Here is a 17923-nt window from a genome sequence, read left to right as displayed (position 1 = left end):
CCATATAGCTGCACCTTCATACTCTCCTCTACCTTCTTTCTAGTAAAAAACATACATTTAATAATAAATAATAATAAATTATATTTATAACGCACTTTATATTCAAAGGAATCTCAAAGTGCTACATGGCAAGTAAAAAACAAGAATAAAAAGCAAGTTATTAGTTTTCAATGTTACGCGGATGACACCCAATTATGTATGCCCTTATCAATGACAGATCCGCGGGACTGTTGTAATCTTGAGGCATGCCTTGCGGAGATCAAGCAATGGATGTCTCTCAACTTCCTTCGTCTGAACCCAGATAAAACTGAGATGTTGATAATTGGTCCAGCTCGTTATCAACATTTATTTAAGGAAACCGCTATAACTCTAGATAACCGTACTATCACTCAGAGTGATACTGTAACTAATCTCGGGGTAATATTTGACCAAACGCTCTCCTTTCAAAAGCACATTAAGAATATAACCAGAATAGCATTTTTTCACCTTCGTAATATTGCTAAGATTCGCCCAATCCTCTCGACCGGTGATGCCGAAATTATTATACATGCATTTATCACGTCGCGCCTGGACTACTGTAATGCATTATTCTCTGGTCTTCCCGAGTCCAGCATCAAAAGTCTACAGTTAGTACAAAATGCTGCTGCAAGGCTGCTCTCACGGACAAGAAAATTTGATCACATCACCCCAATATTAGCCAATTTACACTGGCTCCCGGTCCATTTAAGATGTGACTTCAAGGTTCTTCTAATAACCTATAAATCACTGCATGGCTTAGCGCCTTCATATCTCGTCGACTTAGTTTTTCCTTATGTTCCGTCTCGTAACCTTCGTTCGCAAAACTCTAGTCTTTTAGTGACACCGAGGGCCAAGAAAATGTCTGCAGGGGCTAGAGCATTTTCTATTCGGGCTCCAGAGCTCTGGAATGCCCTGCCAATGGATATTAGAACTGCTACCTCAGTAGAAACATTTAAGACACGTTTAAAGACATATTTCTATGATATGGCCTTTAATTAACCTGTAGTAGCCGATTCGGCTGGAGTTTGTTTTTGCTCCCTCTCCCCGACCCCACTCCCCCCACCCCTCCCCGGCTGGGGAGGTGGTTAGGTGACACCCAAGCTGACGACGGCTATCTAGATTCTCGTGGACCAATTCAGCATGAGGGAACTGCAGCGGAATACCCTCCTAGAGGACACTGCCAGGACAATCGAAGGCACCTCCGACAGCTCTTCGCTTTGGCCTGGACATCCACTTTTTGATTTCCATATTATGTATTTTATGTGCCCTCTTTGCATCCATTGCAGCCTGGTGATCCTGAAAGGGGGATCCTTCCATCTGTGGTCCCTTCTCAAGGTTTCTCATTTTTCCCCTGGTAGGAGTTTTTGAGTTTTTCCTTGCCCTTTTGGGAGCCCAAGATCAGGGGATGCTTTGAGAATAATTATCAATTGATTGTCTATGTGAAGCCCTTTGAGACTGCTTGTGATTTAGGGCTATACAAATAAACTTGACTTGACTTGACTTGACAAGTATAAAACAACTGGACGACAGCCAGGATATAAAAACAGGAAATACAGAAATGCCAAAGTAAAGAGGTGAGTTTTAAGTCCGGTTTTGAAAGAGTCAGTAGATTGGGGTGCTCGTAGGTGGTCGGGGAGGGAGTTCCACAGTGTGGGGGCTGCATGGAAGCTTAAAGGAAGCTTAAATATTTCTTTATGAGCCCTTGTGATAAATATCATGCCAAGGGACGCAAACCATTCAAGCTAGGACTGCAGCTGCTCAAAATCATCATTGTTACAGTGCAGGTAAGCAAGAATTGACACTTTTTTTGTTTTGTTTTGATTTGTACAATTGCCCCCAAAATCCCAGTGCGGCCATTTTGCCACTTGCTGTCGACTGAAAATTACATCACAGTCGCCAGGGGTCACAACCAATCACGGCTCAGTTTTAGAAAACTGTGAGGTCATTTCAGATTTTCTAAAACTGATTGGTTGTGACCCCTGGCGACTGTGATGTCATTTTAAGTCGACAGCAAGTGGCAAAATGGCCGCCACCTGAGATGGATAAAAACAAGTTTGCTCTGTAACTTATATTTCGCAAAAGCAATATTAGTCAGAATGCTGTTTAGTGGGGGCACATACAATATATATTAAAGGGAAATGTGCTTTCAGCGGTTTGCAAACATATTTTTTAAGGTTGTGTGAAACATATAATCATATCAATATAATATCTAGTATTGGAGTGCTTGTGTGGATTGTTGGGGGGTGAGGAATGTGCAGGCACACTGCATGAACTTGTTTTCTGCGAAGTGTAGCAAAACAGGCCCAGACGGGGAGTACCGGACGATAACACCTCAAGGTCGGTGAGGAACGAGAACAAAGAACAACACCACGTCCAGGTGGTCGGGCTTCGAGAGGAAAAACCCCAACTCCTGACCACAGTGATGACACCTCGACGGGGAGGAGATGACCATCGACCAATCATCACATAATATTTTGCATGCTTTAATATTCATATTGTGTTTCTTTAAAACTGGGCAACCCGGAAGAATGTGTCGTCTTTTGGTGGTCACAAAAACGCACGAGTTTTAGTGTGAGGGACCCGGGACCCAGGCCTGTATTAGTGCGCTTTGTTAGGAATAAACAATTGGTCAATTTGGTCTGATTGATCTACCGGTCTTCTCTTTGACAGAACGAACTCGCAAAATTGTTAGGTGCGCCAGTGTGTGGATTGGGACATAGAAACTTGTGTTAAGTGTTGATCGCAATTTGGAGTCAGATCAATAGCTAAAATCCGTAACCTAACAATTTCTTGGTGACCCTGACGTGATGTCAAGAGAAGGGTAATTGACAACTCGTGGTCTGTATCCAGGACACCGGACAGCGTCTGGGACGCTGTCTCTCGGTCGGCGAACCGTTTGGAATAAGTGCACAACGTTGAGCTGGTACAACGTCTCCTCAACCCTGAGCTCATCACTGATAAGGTAAGCAGAATGCCTGTTACTATAAGTCGAAATTCTGCAAATTGAAAGCGGAAATTTAAGAGGAGACTGTTGTTCAGATCAAATAAAGTGTGCAAGAGATACATACGGTGAATAAGTTTGGAACTTACGTGTGTGACGTGTACGGTAAAGTCAGGGACTTACGCGTATTACGGATAGGTCCGGGACCTAGCTTCGTCGTGGTGGACAAGGGTAGGTTGACGAGCGTATTCAAATAGCCAGGTTTTTTGAGATCCTGGGAGAAGTGAAGCCTCCCAAAAACATCCGGTGGTAACAGTTCCTCCTGTGAGAGATCAGACCGCTAAAATATCCAAAATGAATCAAATTGGGGGGAGTGTGTGTGTGTGTGTGTGTGTGTGTGTGTGTGTGTGTGTGTGTGTGTGTGTGTGTGTGTGTGTGTGTGTGTGTGTGTGTGTGTGTGTGTGAGATGAGAGGAGTGCGTGTGCTGAGAGGAATGAATGGAGTGAGATAGTGTGTGTGATGAGAGGTGTGTGTGCGCTGAGAGGAATGAATGGAGTGAGATTGAAAGAATGTATGCAATGTGGTAGCGCCAATTGTGAGTGGCATTGACAGAAAGAAAGTGGCAAAGGAGCGTCTGAGACACAGAAAAGTCTTCGCGAAATTGGAAGCTGACAAACTGTTTCAGGATTTTTCAACAACTTGGGACATGGAACGTCTCTCACGGCAATTGCAGCAAAAAGAGGGTCAGGTGCTGAAAAGAAAGCTCTCCTTAGAAGACAAGCAGAAAGGGGCCGGCTGGCGTGAGCGCAAGGTGCTCGAGAAGCACATTAGGGAGAGAGAGGAAGAGCGATGCTCTTTGCATAATATGGCAACAGCTGCAACAGCTTTGTTCGCCACTCAGAAGAAACTGCCCGTAGAAAGTGTTGTTAATGTGAGAAAAGCAGAGGAGGCAAGGTGTGGCTGAACAAATTTTTGGCTCTGATGAGTGGGCAGACCTGCACACTTGGTGACATTCACCAGATGTTGGCAGGAGCATGCTCCCTAGTGCAATTACAGGCGATTGAGGAAGCAGCAGGCACAGCGAGACTGGGGAGGGAGGTGCCCTTGCCACAAGTAGCAGCGCCCCTGTTTGAAAACATTAAAATGACTTTCCCACAACCCACCGATCTGGCCCCCACTATGTTTCCTTATGATGTGAAAATGTCACCTGCCCAACATTATGTAACATGTGTGGAGAGTTGGATTGAAACCACAGGTCGTCATCCGGCTCTCACGCACGAGGCAGAGGTGCTCTTCCGGACGGCGCTGGTGGATGGACTTCCGCCAGATGTGAAGAAGCAGCTAATGTCACACCCTGACATTCTGGTTTGTGCCGAGGAACGATTTAAACGTCATCTTTTGCATCACTGCAGAATGTTCACTGAGTCACAAGCTAAAGTTGATAACGAGACAGACGCATTATCCAAACAGTTGTTGAAATTACAGTTGGCAAAATGCATGGTGAAGCTAAACAGTCCAAATCACAGAAAAAGGAAATGCAAATGTCACAGGCTCCTCAGGTGGTGGGACGCGGAAGGGGCCAGTTCCGGGGCGGATACAGAGGCCGGGGAGGGAGTGCACCTGCTTACCCGGGGAGGGCAACATACAAAAACCATTCGCCCAACGCATGCTTCATCTGCGGCGAAACCGATCACTGGGCAAGAGAATGCCCGCAGTATCGACCGCACGGAGCCGCCCGCCCAGCCGGAGGCCCGCCACGTCAACCCGAGGCGCCGATGCAACAAGCAGGAACAGCTCCGTCTGGTGGACGGCCCTGGCAACAGCCACAAGCACACGGAAGTCAGTACTATCAACATGATGATCTCTGGTGTGGACAATTCGAATAGGGATGCCCGGGGAGCCAGAGAAGCAGCGGCCCGGCGGAGCCAGTGCTTCACGTGACAGTGGAGGGAAAACCTGTGCAGATGCTGGTGGACACAGGAGGAACGTATTCATCAATAAACAATGCCCTTCCTGTATCCTCACTGTCAAAGAAAACAACAACTTTAGTCGGCTTCTCGGGAAAACCACAAACTCTGCCTTTTACCAAACCACTTGAAACTGTGATCACCCGGACGGGGTGTAGACTGTGGCGCAAATACATCCATTCCACAGACACTCCGATCAATTTGATGGGGAGGGACTTGTTGTCAGCCGTTGAAGCCAGAATTCTGTGTGGGCCAGAGGGAGTGATTATTCAATTTTCAGATGGCGTCAGCATCCAGTGCTCACAACAAATACAACAACATGGTCAGTGGCTGATGGCGCCCCTACCAACAGAAGCAGAAACTGCAACCATCTACTGGGCCAGGCTGGAGCCAGAGACCCCTGCTGGTGGTGGTGTGTTCTCAACCTACCTACTGTGGAAACCCTGGATCTGGTCACTGGCGCCATACCACCCACCTGTTGATCCCTTGCATTGCACTCTATATTATGACCGAAAAAGTGATGATGTATATCGGGATTTGTTTGAAGAAGTTGAAGGGCACATGTGGGATTTAACTTCATCATGCATTTTGATTGGTAAAGAGGGAGTTGCAGCGGCAACTGAACTGACACATGAACAAATGCAGTGGTTCAAAATGACAGAAAAAGGGGTGCCACACATTTCCCTGGCTCTTGCCCCAGGACACGAGGCCAGACAATTGGGTTCAATGGTCAAGCGGTTGTTGCAACAGACCGATTGGCGGGAAACTCACATTCCTAATTTGTACTGGTCTAGGTCTCAGCATGCATACCAAATTAAACAACCCATGTCAGATACAGGATTGTTGGAGATGACGATAGTGTCCCACACACACGGTAGGGAATTAACTGACCATGAGGACGCTGAAGTAATGCTGGCGGCCTTGCCCGACACACTTTGGTCCCAGGGTCCATTTGATGTCGGATTTTGTCACTCGGTGGCCCCTATTGATCTCCAAATGGATGAGACGCAGCTTATCAAACGGCCTCAATATCGTTGGCCGGAAGAAGCGGACCAAGGCATGGAAGACACTCTGTGTGGCCTCTGGGACGCAGGGGTGTTGGAAGTGTCGTGTTCCGAATGGAACACCCCGCTGAGGCCAGTGCGGAAAGCAGATGGGAGAACATGGCGCATGGCACATGATCTGAGAGCAGTAAATGATGTCACTATCACTCCTGTTCTTCCTGTGCCGGACCCGCACCGGATCCTAGCGTCATTGAATCCTGCCTACCAGTGGTTCACAGTGATTGATTTGGCCAATGCTTTCTTTTGTCTTCCGCTTTCCCCCTCAGTGCGGCACGTGTTCGCATTCACCTACAATGGGATAAAATTGCAATACCCTCGCATGCCGCAGGGATTCAAAAACTCGCCAGGTTTGTTCAATCAGGTTCTCAAGGGACTCCTCGAACCATGCCAAATGCCGGATGAAACTTTGTTGTTGCAGTATGTTGATGATTTGTTGATTGCAGCAAAGGATGAGCAGGCGTGTCTTGCAGGAACAAAGAAAGTGTTGTTGTGGTTAGGAGAGAAAGGATTCAAGGTGTCAAGGAAGAAACTGCAATGCTGTCGCCAACAGGTCACTTTTCTGGGTCGAGTGCTGACCCCTAGTGGCCTCGCCATGTCGCCCGAGCATAGAAACTCCATCCTCCGCCATCCACGGCCCGCCACTGTGCAGGAGATGCTATCATTCCTGGGGTTGTGCGGCTATAGCAGACACTACATACCCTGCTTTGCCGACAAAACCGGTGTCCTCCGAACCCTGATCCGTGAACAGGGAGCCAGGAATCTCAAGGCTTGCTTGGTCTGGACACCGGAGGCTGCCGAGGTCTTTGTATCACTGGTGCAGGAGCTGGCCTCTGCTGCGGCTTTGGCCACTCCTGATTACACTCTGCCCTTCCATTTAGATGTCTCCATTTCAGGAAAAGTTGTGAATGGAGCTCTGTACCAGAAAATGCAGCATGGACGTGCAGTGCTGATGTATTGCAGCGTCCCCTTGGACAACATTGAGCAACGACAACCCGACTGTTCCAGATATGCTGCTGGCCTGGCAAAGATCTTACTCAAAACAGCCCACAAAGTCATGGGCCATCCCATTTATGTGTTGACTGATCATGCGGTATCCTCACTTGTCGTGTCAGCAGCATTCACGTTGACTCCGCTGCGACAAACACGGTTGTTGAAAATATTGACTGCTCCAAATGTCAACTATGTCCATTCCGGAGTGAACATGGCCGATCAATTGTTGGTGGGTCCACATGAGTGTGCATTAAAGGTCCAGACAGTGGCGAAAGTCCGACCTGACCTCTATTCCACTCCGCTCGGGCACGGTCGGGTGGTGTTCACAGATGGCTGCTGTTGGAGGGACAAAGAAGGCTCCCTCCATGCGGCCGCGGCTGCGGTCGAGTGGAGGGATGGTTCCTTCCAGCCCCTTAAAGTGATGAAGCTCACCACCCGCCCATCGGCCCAGGCGGCGGAGGTTTTTGCCTTGGTATTAGCCTTAGTGCAGTGTAAGGGGGAGGCCGTGACCATCTACTCTGACTCCGCCTATGCGGTGTCGGCGGCCTTAATCGATCTGGTAGGGTGGCTACAGAATGGGTTCACAACGGCCAGAGGCTCAGAGATTGCACACAAGGACTTGATGTTGCAGCTGTTCGAGACGTTGAAATACCCGAGCGAGGTAGCCGTTGTCAAAGTGCCTGGTCACTCTAAAGCTGACACCTTAGTGGCCAGGGGAAACCAAGCGGCTGATGAATTGGCCAAACAGACGGCCGGGTATGGCGGGGCAGCGGACATGATGGTGTCCCGCGGTCCAGTAATCCTGGACGGGGAACACCCCGACTCCTGTTTGCCTCTGTCGCTCTCACATGCCGATCTGTGTGCCGCCCAGGATGCCACGTCCCCGGAACAAAAATCAGTCTGGCTGGCAGCAAAGGCTGTCAAACGATCGGATGGCTTGTGGGTAGGACCCAAAGGCCAGCCCGCTCTTCCGGAAGGAAGGCTAATGGCGGAGGTCCTATCACAGGCACACACACCTTCCCATGTGGGTCCCCATGCCATGATGGTCCATCTCCGAAGTTGGTGGCATCCCAGACTTTCGGACGTGGTCTGGAGATTCGTTGCGGATTGTGAGTCCTGCCAGAAGTTTAATGCACATCCTACGTTGAAGCCTAAGCCCGGCCTGTTTCAGCCGGCCCCGTGGCCTGGGGCCGAGGTGATCATTGATTTCACCGACATGAATACAAGAGTGAATGGTAAACGCTTTTTGCTTGTGTTGGTTGACGCTTACTCAGGCTGGACTGAGGCATATCCGTGCTCGAAGGAAGATTCTACTGCTGTGATCAAGGCTTTGATCACCCATTACATCCCCACGCATGGTTTTCCCGCCCTGATCCGCTCTGACAATGGTACACACTTTAATAACAAAGCCTTGGCCAAGGTGGAATCAATTTTGGGTTTGAAGCATCGATTTGGCTGTGTCTACCATCCTCAGAGCCAGGGCAAAGTTGAACGAATGAACCGGAGGTTTGAAGGAAAAACTGGTCAAAATTATTGCTCAAATGAAAATGAATTGGCTCCAAGCGATTCCGCTTGCCTTGTTGTCTGTGCGGCAATCTGTTAACAGGCACACTGGATTTGCACCGTTTGAATTGATGACAGGTCGTCTAATGCCGGGACCAGCAACGACGCTCGTCCCACCGGAGGATGTTACGGTACCAAATTTGTCTCATACAGCATACTGGTCCTATTTGTCTGCTTTGGTGTCCAGTGTTTCTGCACAGATTGGAGAGAAATCCGCTGCGGCGGAGGAAGGCGTGTCGGTGGAGAAACAGCTCACACCGGACGTCCGAGACATCTCCAGAAAGTGGACGGACCCCCGGTGGAAGGGCCCCTTTCGTGTCTTGGCCAGGACGTCTCACGCGGCCCAGCTCGACTTCAAAGGACGCCGGTGGTATCACTACTCACACCTACGTCCGGCCCCAGAGTTTGTTCCGTCAGGATGAAGGTATTCTTGTTTGGCCGTGTCCCGGACCCGGCCAAGAGGGGGGAGACAGAAGGAGAAGGAGCAGCAATACGGAAAAGCAAAGGGGAGGGCCGGAAAGGTTTTTCGGATGTTTCAGAATTTATTTCAGTAGTGCTATTTTTATTAAGTTTTCTTTTTGTGTGAACATTGGTGACAATTGATGAGACTATCCAGCAGAAAACGTCCCAGATTGAAATTTTACCCACTTATAAACAATACCGATGCAGAGGAAAAGTAGTTTATGAAGTTAAGGTGAACACAACAGAAGAGCTCTCACGAGAGGAACAGGGAGGTTTGAGACAGAGATGTGACAGCGGAAATTGGCAAATGCATGTCACGTTGTTTAATTGGACAGAGACAAACCAAACGTTACAGGACAAATTGGAAAAGTACCAGAGAAGGGTGTGGAGGAAGCAAATTGAACAGGTAAGGGAAGTATTGGATTTAGCCCCACCAGACAGAGAAGGGACATGTATTCACCAATGTAAAGAGGATGGACGGTTTGTAGTTGCTTCATGTCATGGACAAAAGAAGTTAACATATGGAAAAATGTGGTTGTTTTATTTTATTTATGGTTTTTCAATGCTTAGGGAATGAGTTTGGTTTATCCTCGGTTGAGAGGGCATTGGAGAGTCACGGCATACAATTATTCACTAAAAAAGAAAGCCCGTTTTTGACAACCATGTGACTCAACAAAATATGACATGTTTAAAGTTAAAGGGAACCGGCATAAGTATTGGGACAATAGATTCCACATGGTGCAAATTCAATTTGTTACTGACTGTAACCTCTCCTCTCTCTCGTGCAGACATCTGGTTGTGGTGTGGTGATGACAAATTATATGATCGCTTGCCAAAGAATGCATCAGGTATCTGTGCCCTCGTGTCTTTGATAATGCCTGTGGTGGTTGTCCCCATTGAAATACAGAATCTCAATTGGGACCTGGAGTCCCCATTGGCGGAGCTCCTGAAGCGAGCCAAAGGAGACGTTTTGCCCCCGTGGTTGAGCGACGACGATCCAACATATATTGACGCTATAGGAGTGCCCCGAGGTGTACCAGATGAGTATAAACTTGTTAATCAAGTGGCCTCGGGATTCGAAAGTATCTTCGTATGGATCACCCCCAATAAAAATGTAGACCGTATTAATTACGTTCATTACAATGTCCAACGACTGGGTAATTATACAGCTGAATCGTTTGCCGCAGTTCATGAACAATTGGCCGCAACGTCATTAATGGCGTTCCAAAATAGAATTGCGTTGGACATGCTATTGGCTAAGGAACATGGTGTGTGTGGAATGTTTGGTGATGCATGTTGTACTTTCATCCCAAACAACACGGCACCAGGGGGACGACTGACCAAGGCGTTGGAAGGACTAAGAACACTGAACAAAAAGATGAAAGGTCATTCAGGTGTACACACCGATATTTGGTCTGATTAGATGAAAACGTTCGGAAACTGGAAAGGGCTCATCATGTCTGTGCTTGTTGCTGTGGCTATTTTTACTACAATTATGATGTTATGAGGTTGTTGTTGTGTTCCATGTATTAGATCACTCACTGTCCGGTTGATCGAGAAAACCGTTGGCCTGTTGCCACCGATGGGCCAATATACCCTGGTGGCTCAACATGAGCCGCGGGAGGAAGGAAGGACCGATAGCGCGCTGGTAGCTATTTGCTAGAGTAGCGGGTGATGACCTCATAAATGAGGTCATGAGAGGGAATAAAGGGAAATGTGCTTTCAGCGGTTTGCAAACATATTTTTTAAGGTTGTGTGAAACATATAATCATATCAATATAATATCTAGTATTGCAGTGCTTGTGTGGATTGTTGGGGGGTGAGGAATGTGCAGGCACACTGCATGAACTTGTTTTCTGCGAAGTGTAGCAAAACAGGCCCAGACGGGGAGTACCGGACGATAACACCTCAAGGTCGGTGAGGAACGAGAACAAAGAACAACACCACGTCCAGGTGGTCGGGCTTCGAGAGGAAAAACCCCAACTCCTGACCACAGTGATGACACCTCGACGGGGAGGAGATGACCATCGACCAATCATCACACAATATTTTGCATGCTTTAATATTCATATTGTGTTTCTTTAAAACTGGGCAACCCGGAAAAATGTGTCGTCTTTTGGTGGTCACAAAAACGCACGAGTTTTAGTGTGAGGGACCCGGGACCCAGGCCTGTATTAGTGCGCTTTGTTAGGAATAAACAATTGGTCAATTTGGTCTGATTGATCTACCGGTCTTCTCTTTGACAGAACGAACTCGCAAAATTGTTAGGTGCGCCAGTGTGTGGATTGGGAGATAGAAACTTGTGTTAAGTGTTGATCGCAATTTGGAGTCAGATCAATAGCTAAAATCCGTAACCTAACAATATATATATAGTAAACTCTCGGGTTGACTTCCACTTTAAATTTGTTCCTTTGTTCAGTATTTCCCTTTTCTCCCTTCCTCTCAGCTGGTGCTATTTGGGCTTAGCAACCAGATGGTTGTGACCTTTAAAGAAGAAAACACAGCCACATTCAAACATCTCTTCCTGAAGAATTACCAAGGCAACACTCCTCAGGCTGTTCACACACAGAAAGAACTACACAGCCACATCACCTTTGAGCAGGTACCATATAAAGTTGCCCCAAAACATTAGCACTATCAAAACCTAATCTTGCTCTGCAGAAGATCTCACAATAACATTTTGATTGTTCTTAAGTGTGCAATAGAGACTAGTGATGTGATTTTGAGGATTTCATATGAACAGAACTTTTTTATGAAATCTAAACGGTGCATTTCCCTTGTATCTAGTATCTAGCTCTGCCTCAGATCTCACTGGGACAGTATGCTTATGTACAAGGTGTCGGCTTCAATGGAAGTGCACTCTCACTCTGCCAGAGGTATTACAGGAGGGGCGCCATCGTCCCAGTCAATGACACTTTTGACATCGATCCTCATGTTATCACCGGTAGGATTATTTATTTATGCATTCATCTTTTTTTTTTTTTTACTTTGGGTTGCAAGTCAACATTGGAGTTAATATTCCTTCTGCTTAACTAGCAGACAAAGTAGTTTACGATTGCATGACAAATCCTGTGAATTGCCAAATCCAAATATTTTTTGCCGTATTGTGTGCTTTGAAGGAAGTGGAAAAGTGAGGCGTGTGATTCATCTGTGTGCTTTTAGTATTTCCACATGTGACATTATTTGGTTCCTCTAAGACTGCTACTTCCTTTATTCAGACTGCATCGGAATCGATCCGCCGGCTTTTGGTTTTGCCCCTGGAAAAAGTGACTACAGAAACTTCACTCTCAATTTCTACAAGTTCAATTCTAACTTATATATCCGATTTTTTATCACCCAAAAGGTTTTCCACTATTTGTAATCTGACTTTCACATTATCCCCAAGATGATCAATGTCACGGTTGACTTCCAGCTGAAGGCTATCAACATACAGACCATCATAAACAATGAAATACCAAACTGCTACACCTTTGCTATCACGGTGAGCTCTTCATCTTTTCAAACTTTTGAGGTATCAGATCTTGTATTTCTGTATTCATTATTTGAGGGTTGTTGTGTGTGTGCTACTATAGATCCTCATGGATAACAGAGCTCACAGTGGCAAAATTAAGATCAGTTTACAGAACCGAGCCTCCATAAAGGAATGTAAGGATCCTAATGTTTCTGGACATGGTGAGTTACTCTCCGAGTAGACTTCAAGCAGAAGAAGCCGATTCTCCTCAATTGTCCATTCTTTCTCCCCTCACCTGTTAGCGGAGAACTACGCCCGAGAGTTCTTTGATGTGTTGGTTGCTCTCGTTTGTCTGCTTTCTCTGTTGCTGTGTGGACGCTCCATCCTCAGAGGTGTTCTTCTGCAACACGTAAGGAACCAAAACACAAATCTTACTGTCTCTCGGTACCTCACACATTGAGATTGTGCAAGTAATGTGTGTGCGTGTGTGTCTGAGCTATTTAGAATTTTTCATGAAAAAAAACATTAGATTTGAAAATTTATGGATACCAAGAATTTGTTTTGCTATGAGCAAAGTAATTAGCTTTTAGTGCTGTTTTACTGCTGGCCAATGGGTGGCGTTGTTACACATCTGCATAGACTTGAAACATTTGCCATTATCCTCCATTAATTGCATTAACCGATTTAATCTCAATATTACTTATCCGAAGAGGCTTAAAGGGAAGTCATTAAACCATTATTGGTTCATAGGAAATGCTGCAATATTCCGAAACTGAACACATGTATTGATGATACCCAAAACAATCGGAGGCCGTGTAAAACGATACCAGTGGTGTTTGGTTTCCTTTGAAACACCTCGTTACAACATTCAAACAGGTCAAGGACACACGTGAGGCATATCATTGTCAAGACACCTTCGTGAACGTAAATGAAGACCGAAAGATGCATTGCAAACTTTTTATGGTGTATTGTGCATTTTGGATTAAAAACGTGGTGTTTGCTGAAACTGTTGAAAAGTTCAAACACATTTTGGAGACTACTGTGCAAACTGTATGTCAATAAAAAGAAAAAAAATGCATCTTTTTAGGAATACGCACAGTTTTTTCAGACCCGACTTGGCCGTGGCGTGAGCTGTGGAGACAGAATGGAGTTCATCAACGGCTGGTATATTCTCCTCATTGTTAGTGACATGTTTACAATCGTCGGCAGCTTAATCAAAATTGGAATTTAATCGAAGGTAATCTAGAACTAGATGGAGAATGTGACCCGTTTTTTTATGAATAAGTGAATGAATGACGGCTATTTTCGATGCAGAATTTGTCATCATATGATTCATGTGCAATCCTGCTGGGAACGTCCACACTTTTGGTGTGGGTGGGAGTCATTCGCTATCTCAGCTTCTTTCAAAAAATACAACGTAAGACTTTGGAGTTCATTTTTTTGTCGTGTCCCTCCGAAGGAATGTGAATCTGATTATGTTCCCACCCAGATCTTGATTGTGAGTCTCCGATCTGCATTCCCCAACGTCATCCGCTTCTGTTGCTGTGAAGCTGCTATATATTTGGGATACTGCTTCTGCGGATGGATCGTCCTGGGACCGTATCATACCAAGGTAGCGTGCTCAAAGCACACTTCGGGATATTCTTTCGAGGGTTGACACAGCCTCTCGCTCAAAGTCTTCCGGGATAGGCTCCTGTTACCCGTGAGTCTAAGGAGGACAAACCAACGTTATAGAAAATTGATGGACAAGGTGCATATCATGTTACCAACCTGTCAGCTTGCAGGTGTTAAGCTTAGAACAGAACAATGCAGTTTTGTTGGTCTCGGGTTTTGTTTATTTTTATTATTGATGTTTTTTTTTTACTTATTCTTTTTTATTCAGATTTTTTTTTAAGAGTTAGGGCTGGCGATACACTTAGCTAAGCAGCTGTTTGATGACCACAAAAACCAATTCCATTTCCCATTCCCTGGTGTACTCACATTGTCTGCACGAATTACAGAAATTGCTTTGACTGATGCACGCGTTTCTTCCTTTTTTTTCAGTTTCGCTCCCTGCCCATGGTATCCGAGTGTCTCTTTTCTCTGATCAACGGCGATGACATGTTTGTGACCTTCGCCGAGATGGAGCAAACCGGCACGCTGGTGTGGATTTTCAGCCAGGTCTACCTTTACACCTTCATCTCCCTTTTCATCTACATGGTGCTGTCACTCTTCATCGCGCTCATCACCGGAGCTTATGACACTATTATGGTACAGTCGCTCAATCAAAGACAATAGCTTTCAAAATCAAAGATGAATGTGACATTGGTGGATTTGTTCTCGAACAGGCCCAAACACAAGAGCAGGTTCACGTCACTGATCTTCAGGCATTCATCGCTGAGTGCACTGACACACCTTGCTCCGGCAAATTCCGCGGTCCCGAGGGGTCGTCGTGCTCATTTTTCTGCTGCTGTGATTGGTGAGGAGGGGCAGATCGGGTATTTAAAAAAAAAGCATTTTTCTCTATATCGTTGGTGACCGCTTTCAATTCAAGATGACAATTATTTGTTGAACCTCTTTTTCCCCCCGCTTTCCTTTTCGCAGAGTCCCAGCAGGGGAGGATGACGAAACGAAGCCTGTGCAGAGAACCAGCTGACCTTGAACCACTCTGTCCTCTGCCCTCCCCCATGTTTAAATTTTGCATTCTTTAATCATGCTTTTTACTGTAGCACTTTCCATGTAGACTCGGGCCGAACGACCCGCTTTGGCTTTTGTTCCGTGTGAATCGTTTGTTGTTTTCCTTTGAGGTGACGCCAGTCAACACAGGTAGACAGCATCATTAAGTATTTTACAGTCGGCGTCAGGATTTGCTGTGCCTCTTAAATGATGTTTGACCAGGCACTGACTTACGTGTGTATCTATGTATGCATAATGTACTGTATTTGTATGCATGAATTGCCTTCTGCTACATTTACAGTCCAAAACAGTACTCCCCGCCATTCTTTTCTTCCCTTTGTTCTTGTTCCTCCCTCGGCTGAAAATTTTTGATGGTTGCACGCACAGGCACGAGCCCTGTAGCCAACCAGTTTTTCATCAATATGTATGAACTGTAAAAAAAAAAAAAATGGACTGCACACCAATGCTCTAAGCGATAAAGCATTTCTTACTATTTGCTTTTAATGCAAGGAAAATAGCATTGTGATTTTGATGTTTTATTTTTTTTTGTTATGATTTTAATGGATATTTTGCCAAAGCCTAATAGGCCGGGTTTATATTTTATCTTAAGTCAAAGGCATTTGAGAAAAGGTAATTGCTCATTTATTTTATCTGATGTAAGGGCATATGAAGAATCCAGTAATCCATTTTAAAGGGAACAAATGTTGAGATGGGCTAAATGAAATGCTAATGTCATTCCATTTTGCTGTGTGAAGGGCACTGTTCAATGGATAAAATTGGTCTCCGCTTGAAAGGTAAAAAGGAATTTCTTTTAGAATCACACCACTGCTCAGTTGTTAATATTTATGTGCGCTCATTTGCACTTTAGGGTGACTTGCTAAAATGCCTTCACATTAGAACTAAAGAGCGCACTGGGTCAGTACAAAGAATTCTTTACATTCAATAAAATTCAATAATAAAGTTTATTTTATAGTACTTGAATTTACTAGTAAAAAAAAAAAAGTATGTCTTAGCTCCTAGTTTGTCAGCCTCTGCGAAGAAGGCTTTTATAAAACTATTGACTTGTGATGTTATTCCAATATTTGTAATGATGTTGGCTCACACACATTGGGAGATTAAACTAACAACACTGAACAGGTGTTGAAAATAATTTTTTTAGACTAGTCTCTTGGTGTCAAGTGCTTGTTTGGATTTACAGTTGATTTACTATGTCGAAAAAGTCAAGGTGTGAGGTTGCAATTGTGTTTATATTATATTTTATGGTAATTAATCCATCTGTGTTCATATCTCATGAGAAAATATTTCTTGGATGATGTCTAATATGTTAAATATTTTATTTCTTTGAATATAGAAGCCCAAAGGGTGTTTATTTAGTCAACTACACAGTGCACCAGGTATCTGTTGTTTGTTTACCTTTCCACATGGGGTATCACATGTAGGTACTGTAATTACAGCCACCTCGTACCACTTGTATTTTTTTTTTTTTCCTACTTGTGAATGGTGAACCTGACAATTGTGATTTCTTTTACTTGGGCTAGACTTTAATGGGTAACAGGTCCTTTGGGAATGGGTTGGTATTCTGTCAGAGTGTGCCACCACTAGAGGGAGAAAGCTGGCTCTGTCTGAAGCCACCAGCCAGCCAGTCATAAAATGTATACAAATCTGAAAACTAAAAAGACGAGACATTAAGAAAACATTCCTGCCCATGTGGAAGATAAATGTATCTATATACATAAACATACCAATTGCTCTTCATCTGCGCCACTATCTTTACATCCCATTATCATAAACTACCCCGAGGTTGTGCAACGGCCAAAGAATGATGAATATTACCAAAGATGGATGAAAATGAAAGAATGTGCGCTACAGGCACACTCACTTCTGTGAGTGCAACCGAGTGGTCCCGCTGTCCGATATCCTTCGTACACACATGCATTATTCACTCAAGGATGCTACCGGGGAAAAAAGATGAAGCACTTATAATCAGGTAGACAGGAACCGGACAACCTGCTCTGGACAGCATCAAGAGGAAACCTGCTCCTCTGCCGACTCCCTTTCCCACCATGTTAACTGCTGCTATGGCAACCGAGCTCATGAAGAAGCATCATAATGCCATTCTCAGTATCAACACTGAGCGTAATCATCTTTATTATGATTCGTCTTCACATGTTGTCCGTCATCACTTTGACAGATTTGCTGCGTTGGCACAGTTTGCTTGCTCATCGGGGAGTTGATGTGAGCCGCACCTGCATATGCTAATCTTCTCATTCTCCATTTGAAACATAATAATCACATAATGATTTGCCGGATGAGAACACTCCAATAGAGCTTGATTTGAGAATAGCTTGAGGAAAAGATGTGTGTGTCTGATGTGAAGGGCGTGTCTAATGACTTGTAAGCTGTTTTCTTGTGCGGTTTGGCCATGCGGATGACATCAGTGAATGTGCTGGAGGTCATGAATGAAGCAACATGACATTTACTCCTTCTAAATAATATCTATATTTGTGAGTTTGCCAAATAGCCTTTTTTTTGTGTGTTGTTGCTCAGCAGCTGGTCGGGTCAAAACAACGAGATAAATAACACAGTCGGAAGCGATACAGCCGGGTACACAGCCCGGCCTTTTCCTGTCTCTATTGCAGCATGTGAAGAAAAAAAACAGAAAAAAAACACCTTCCTCTCTTTGTTGGGCTTCTGTGGGCCATGCCAATATGTCCATCAGCATCAATCCAACGTGCATTGGGAGCTTCCTGGAATCTCCGCCCTCTTCACGGTTTCCTTTGCTTTTATATAAACACACCTTCCTGTGTACGGT

General features: G+C 45.2%; 1 protein-coding gene across 1 annotated transcript; it reads left to right on the top strand.

Moving 5' to 3' along the window:
* Positions 1–11415: 11415 nt before the first annotated feature.
* LOC147044642 (mucolipin-1-like) lies at positions 11416–16269 on the top strand (the record flags this gene model as incomplete). The annotated part of the gene is given in 13 exon segments (XM_085932998.1): positions 11416–11607; positions 11793–11949; positions 12224–12307; positions 12392–12486; positions 12578–12677; positions 12759–12865; positions 13544–13693; positions 13771–13863; positions 13865–13873; positions 13946–14068; positions 14500–14706; positions 14784–14933; positions 15040–16269. Coding segments are annotated over 12 exon segments (1452 nt in total), but the record flags the coding sequence as incomplete, so codon positions are not given.
* Between the last annotated feature and the right edge of the window lie 1654 nt (positions 16270–17923).

This window comes from Syngnathus leptorhynchus, chromosome 16 (assembly GCF_054491065.1).
Source record: "Syngnathus leptorhynchus isolate UIUO chromosome 16, UIUO_Slep, whole genome shotgun sequence".
In the NCBI taxonomy this organism is placed as follows: domain Eukaryota; kingdom Metazoa; phylum Chordata; class Actinopteri; order Syngnathiformes; family Syngnathidae; genus Syngnathus; species Syngnathus leptorhynchus.
Note: the sequence above shows the minus strand (reverse complement) of the source record. Positions and strands in the feature narration are given on the sequence as shown.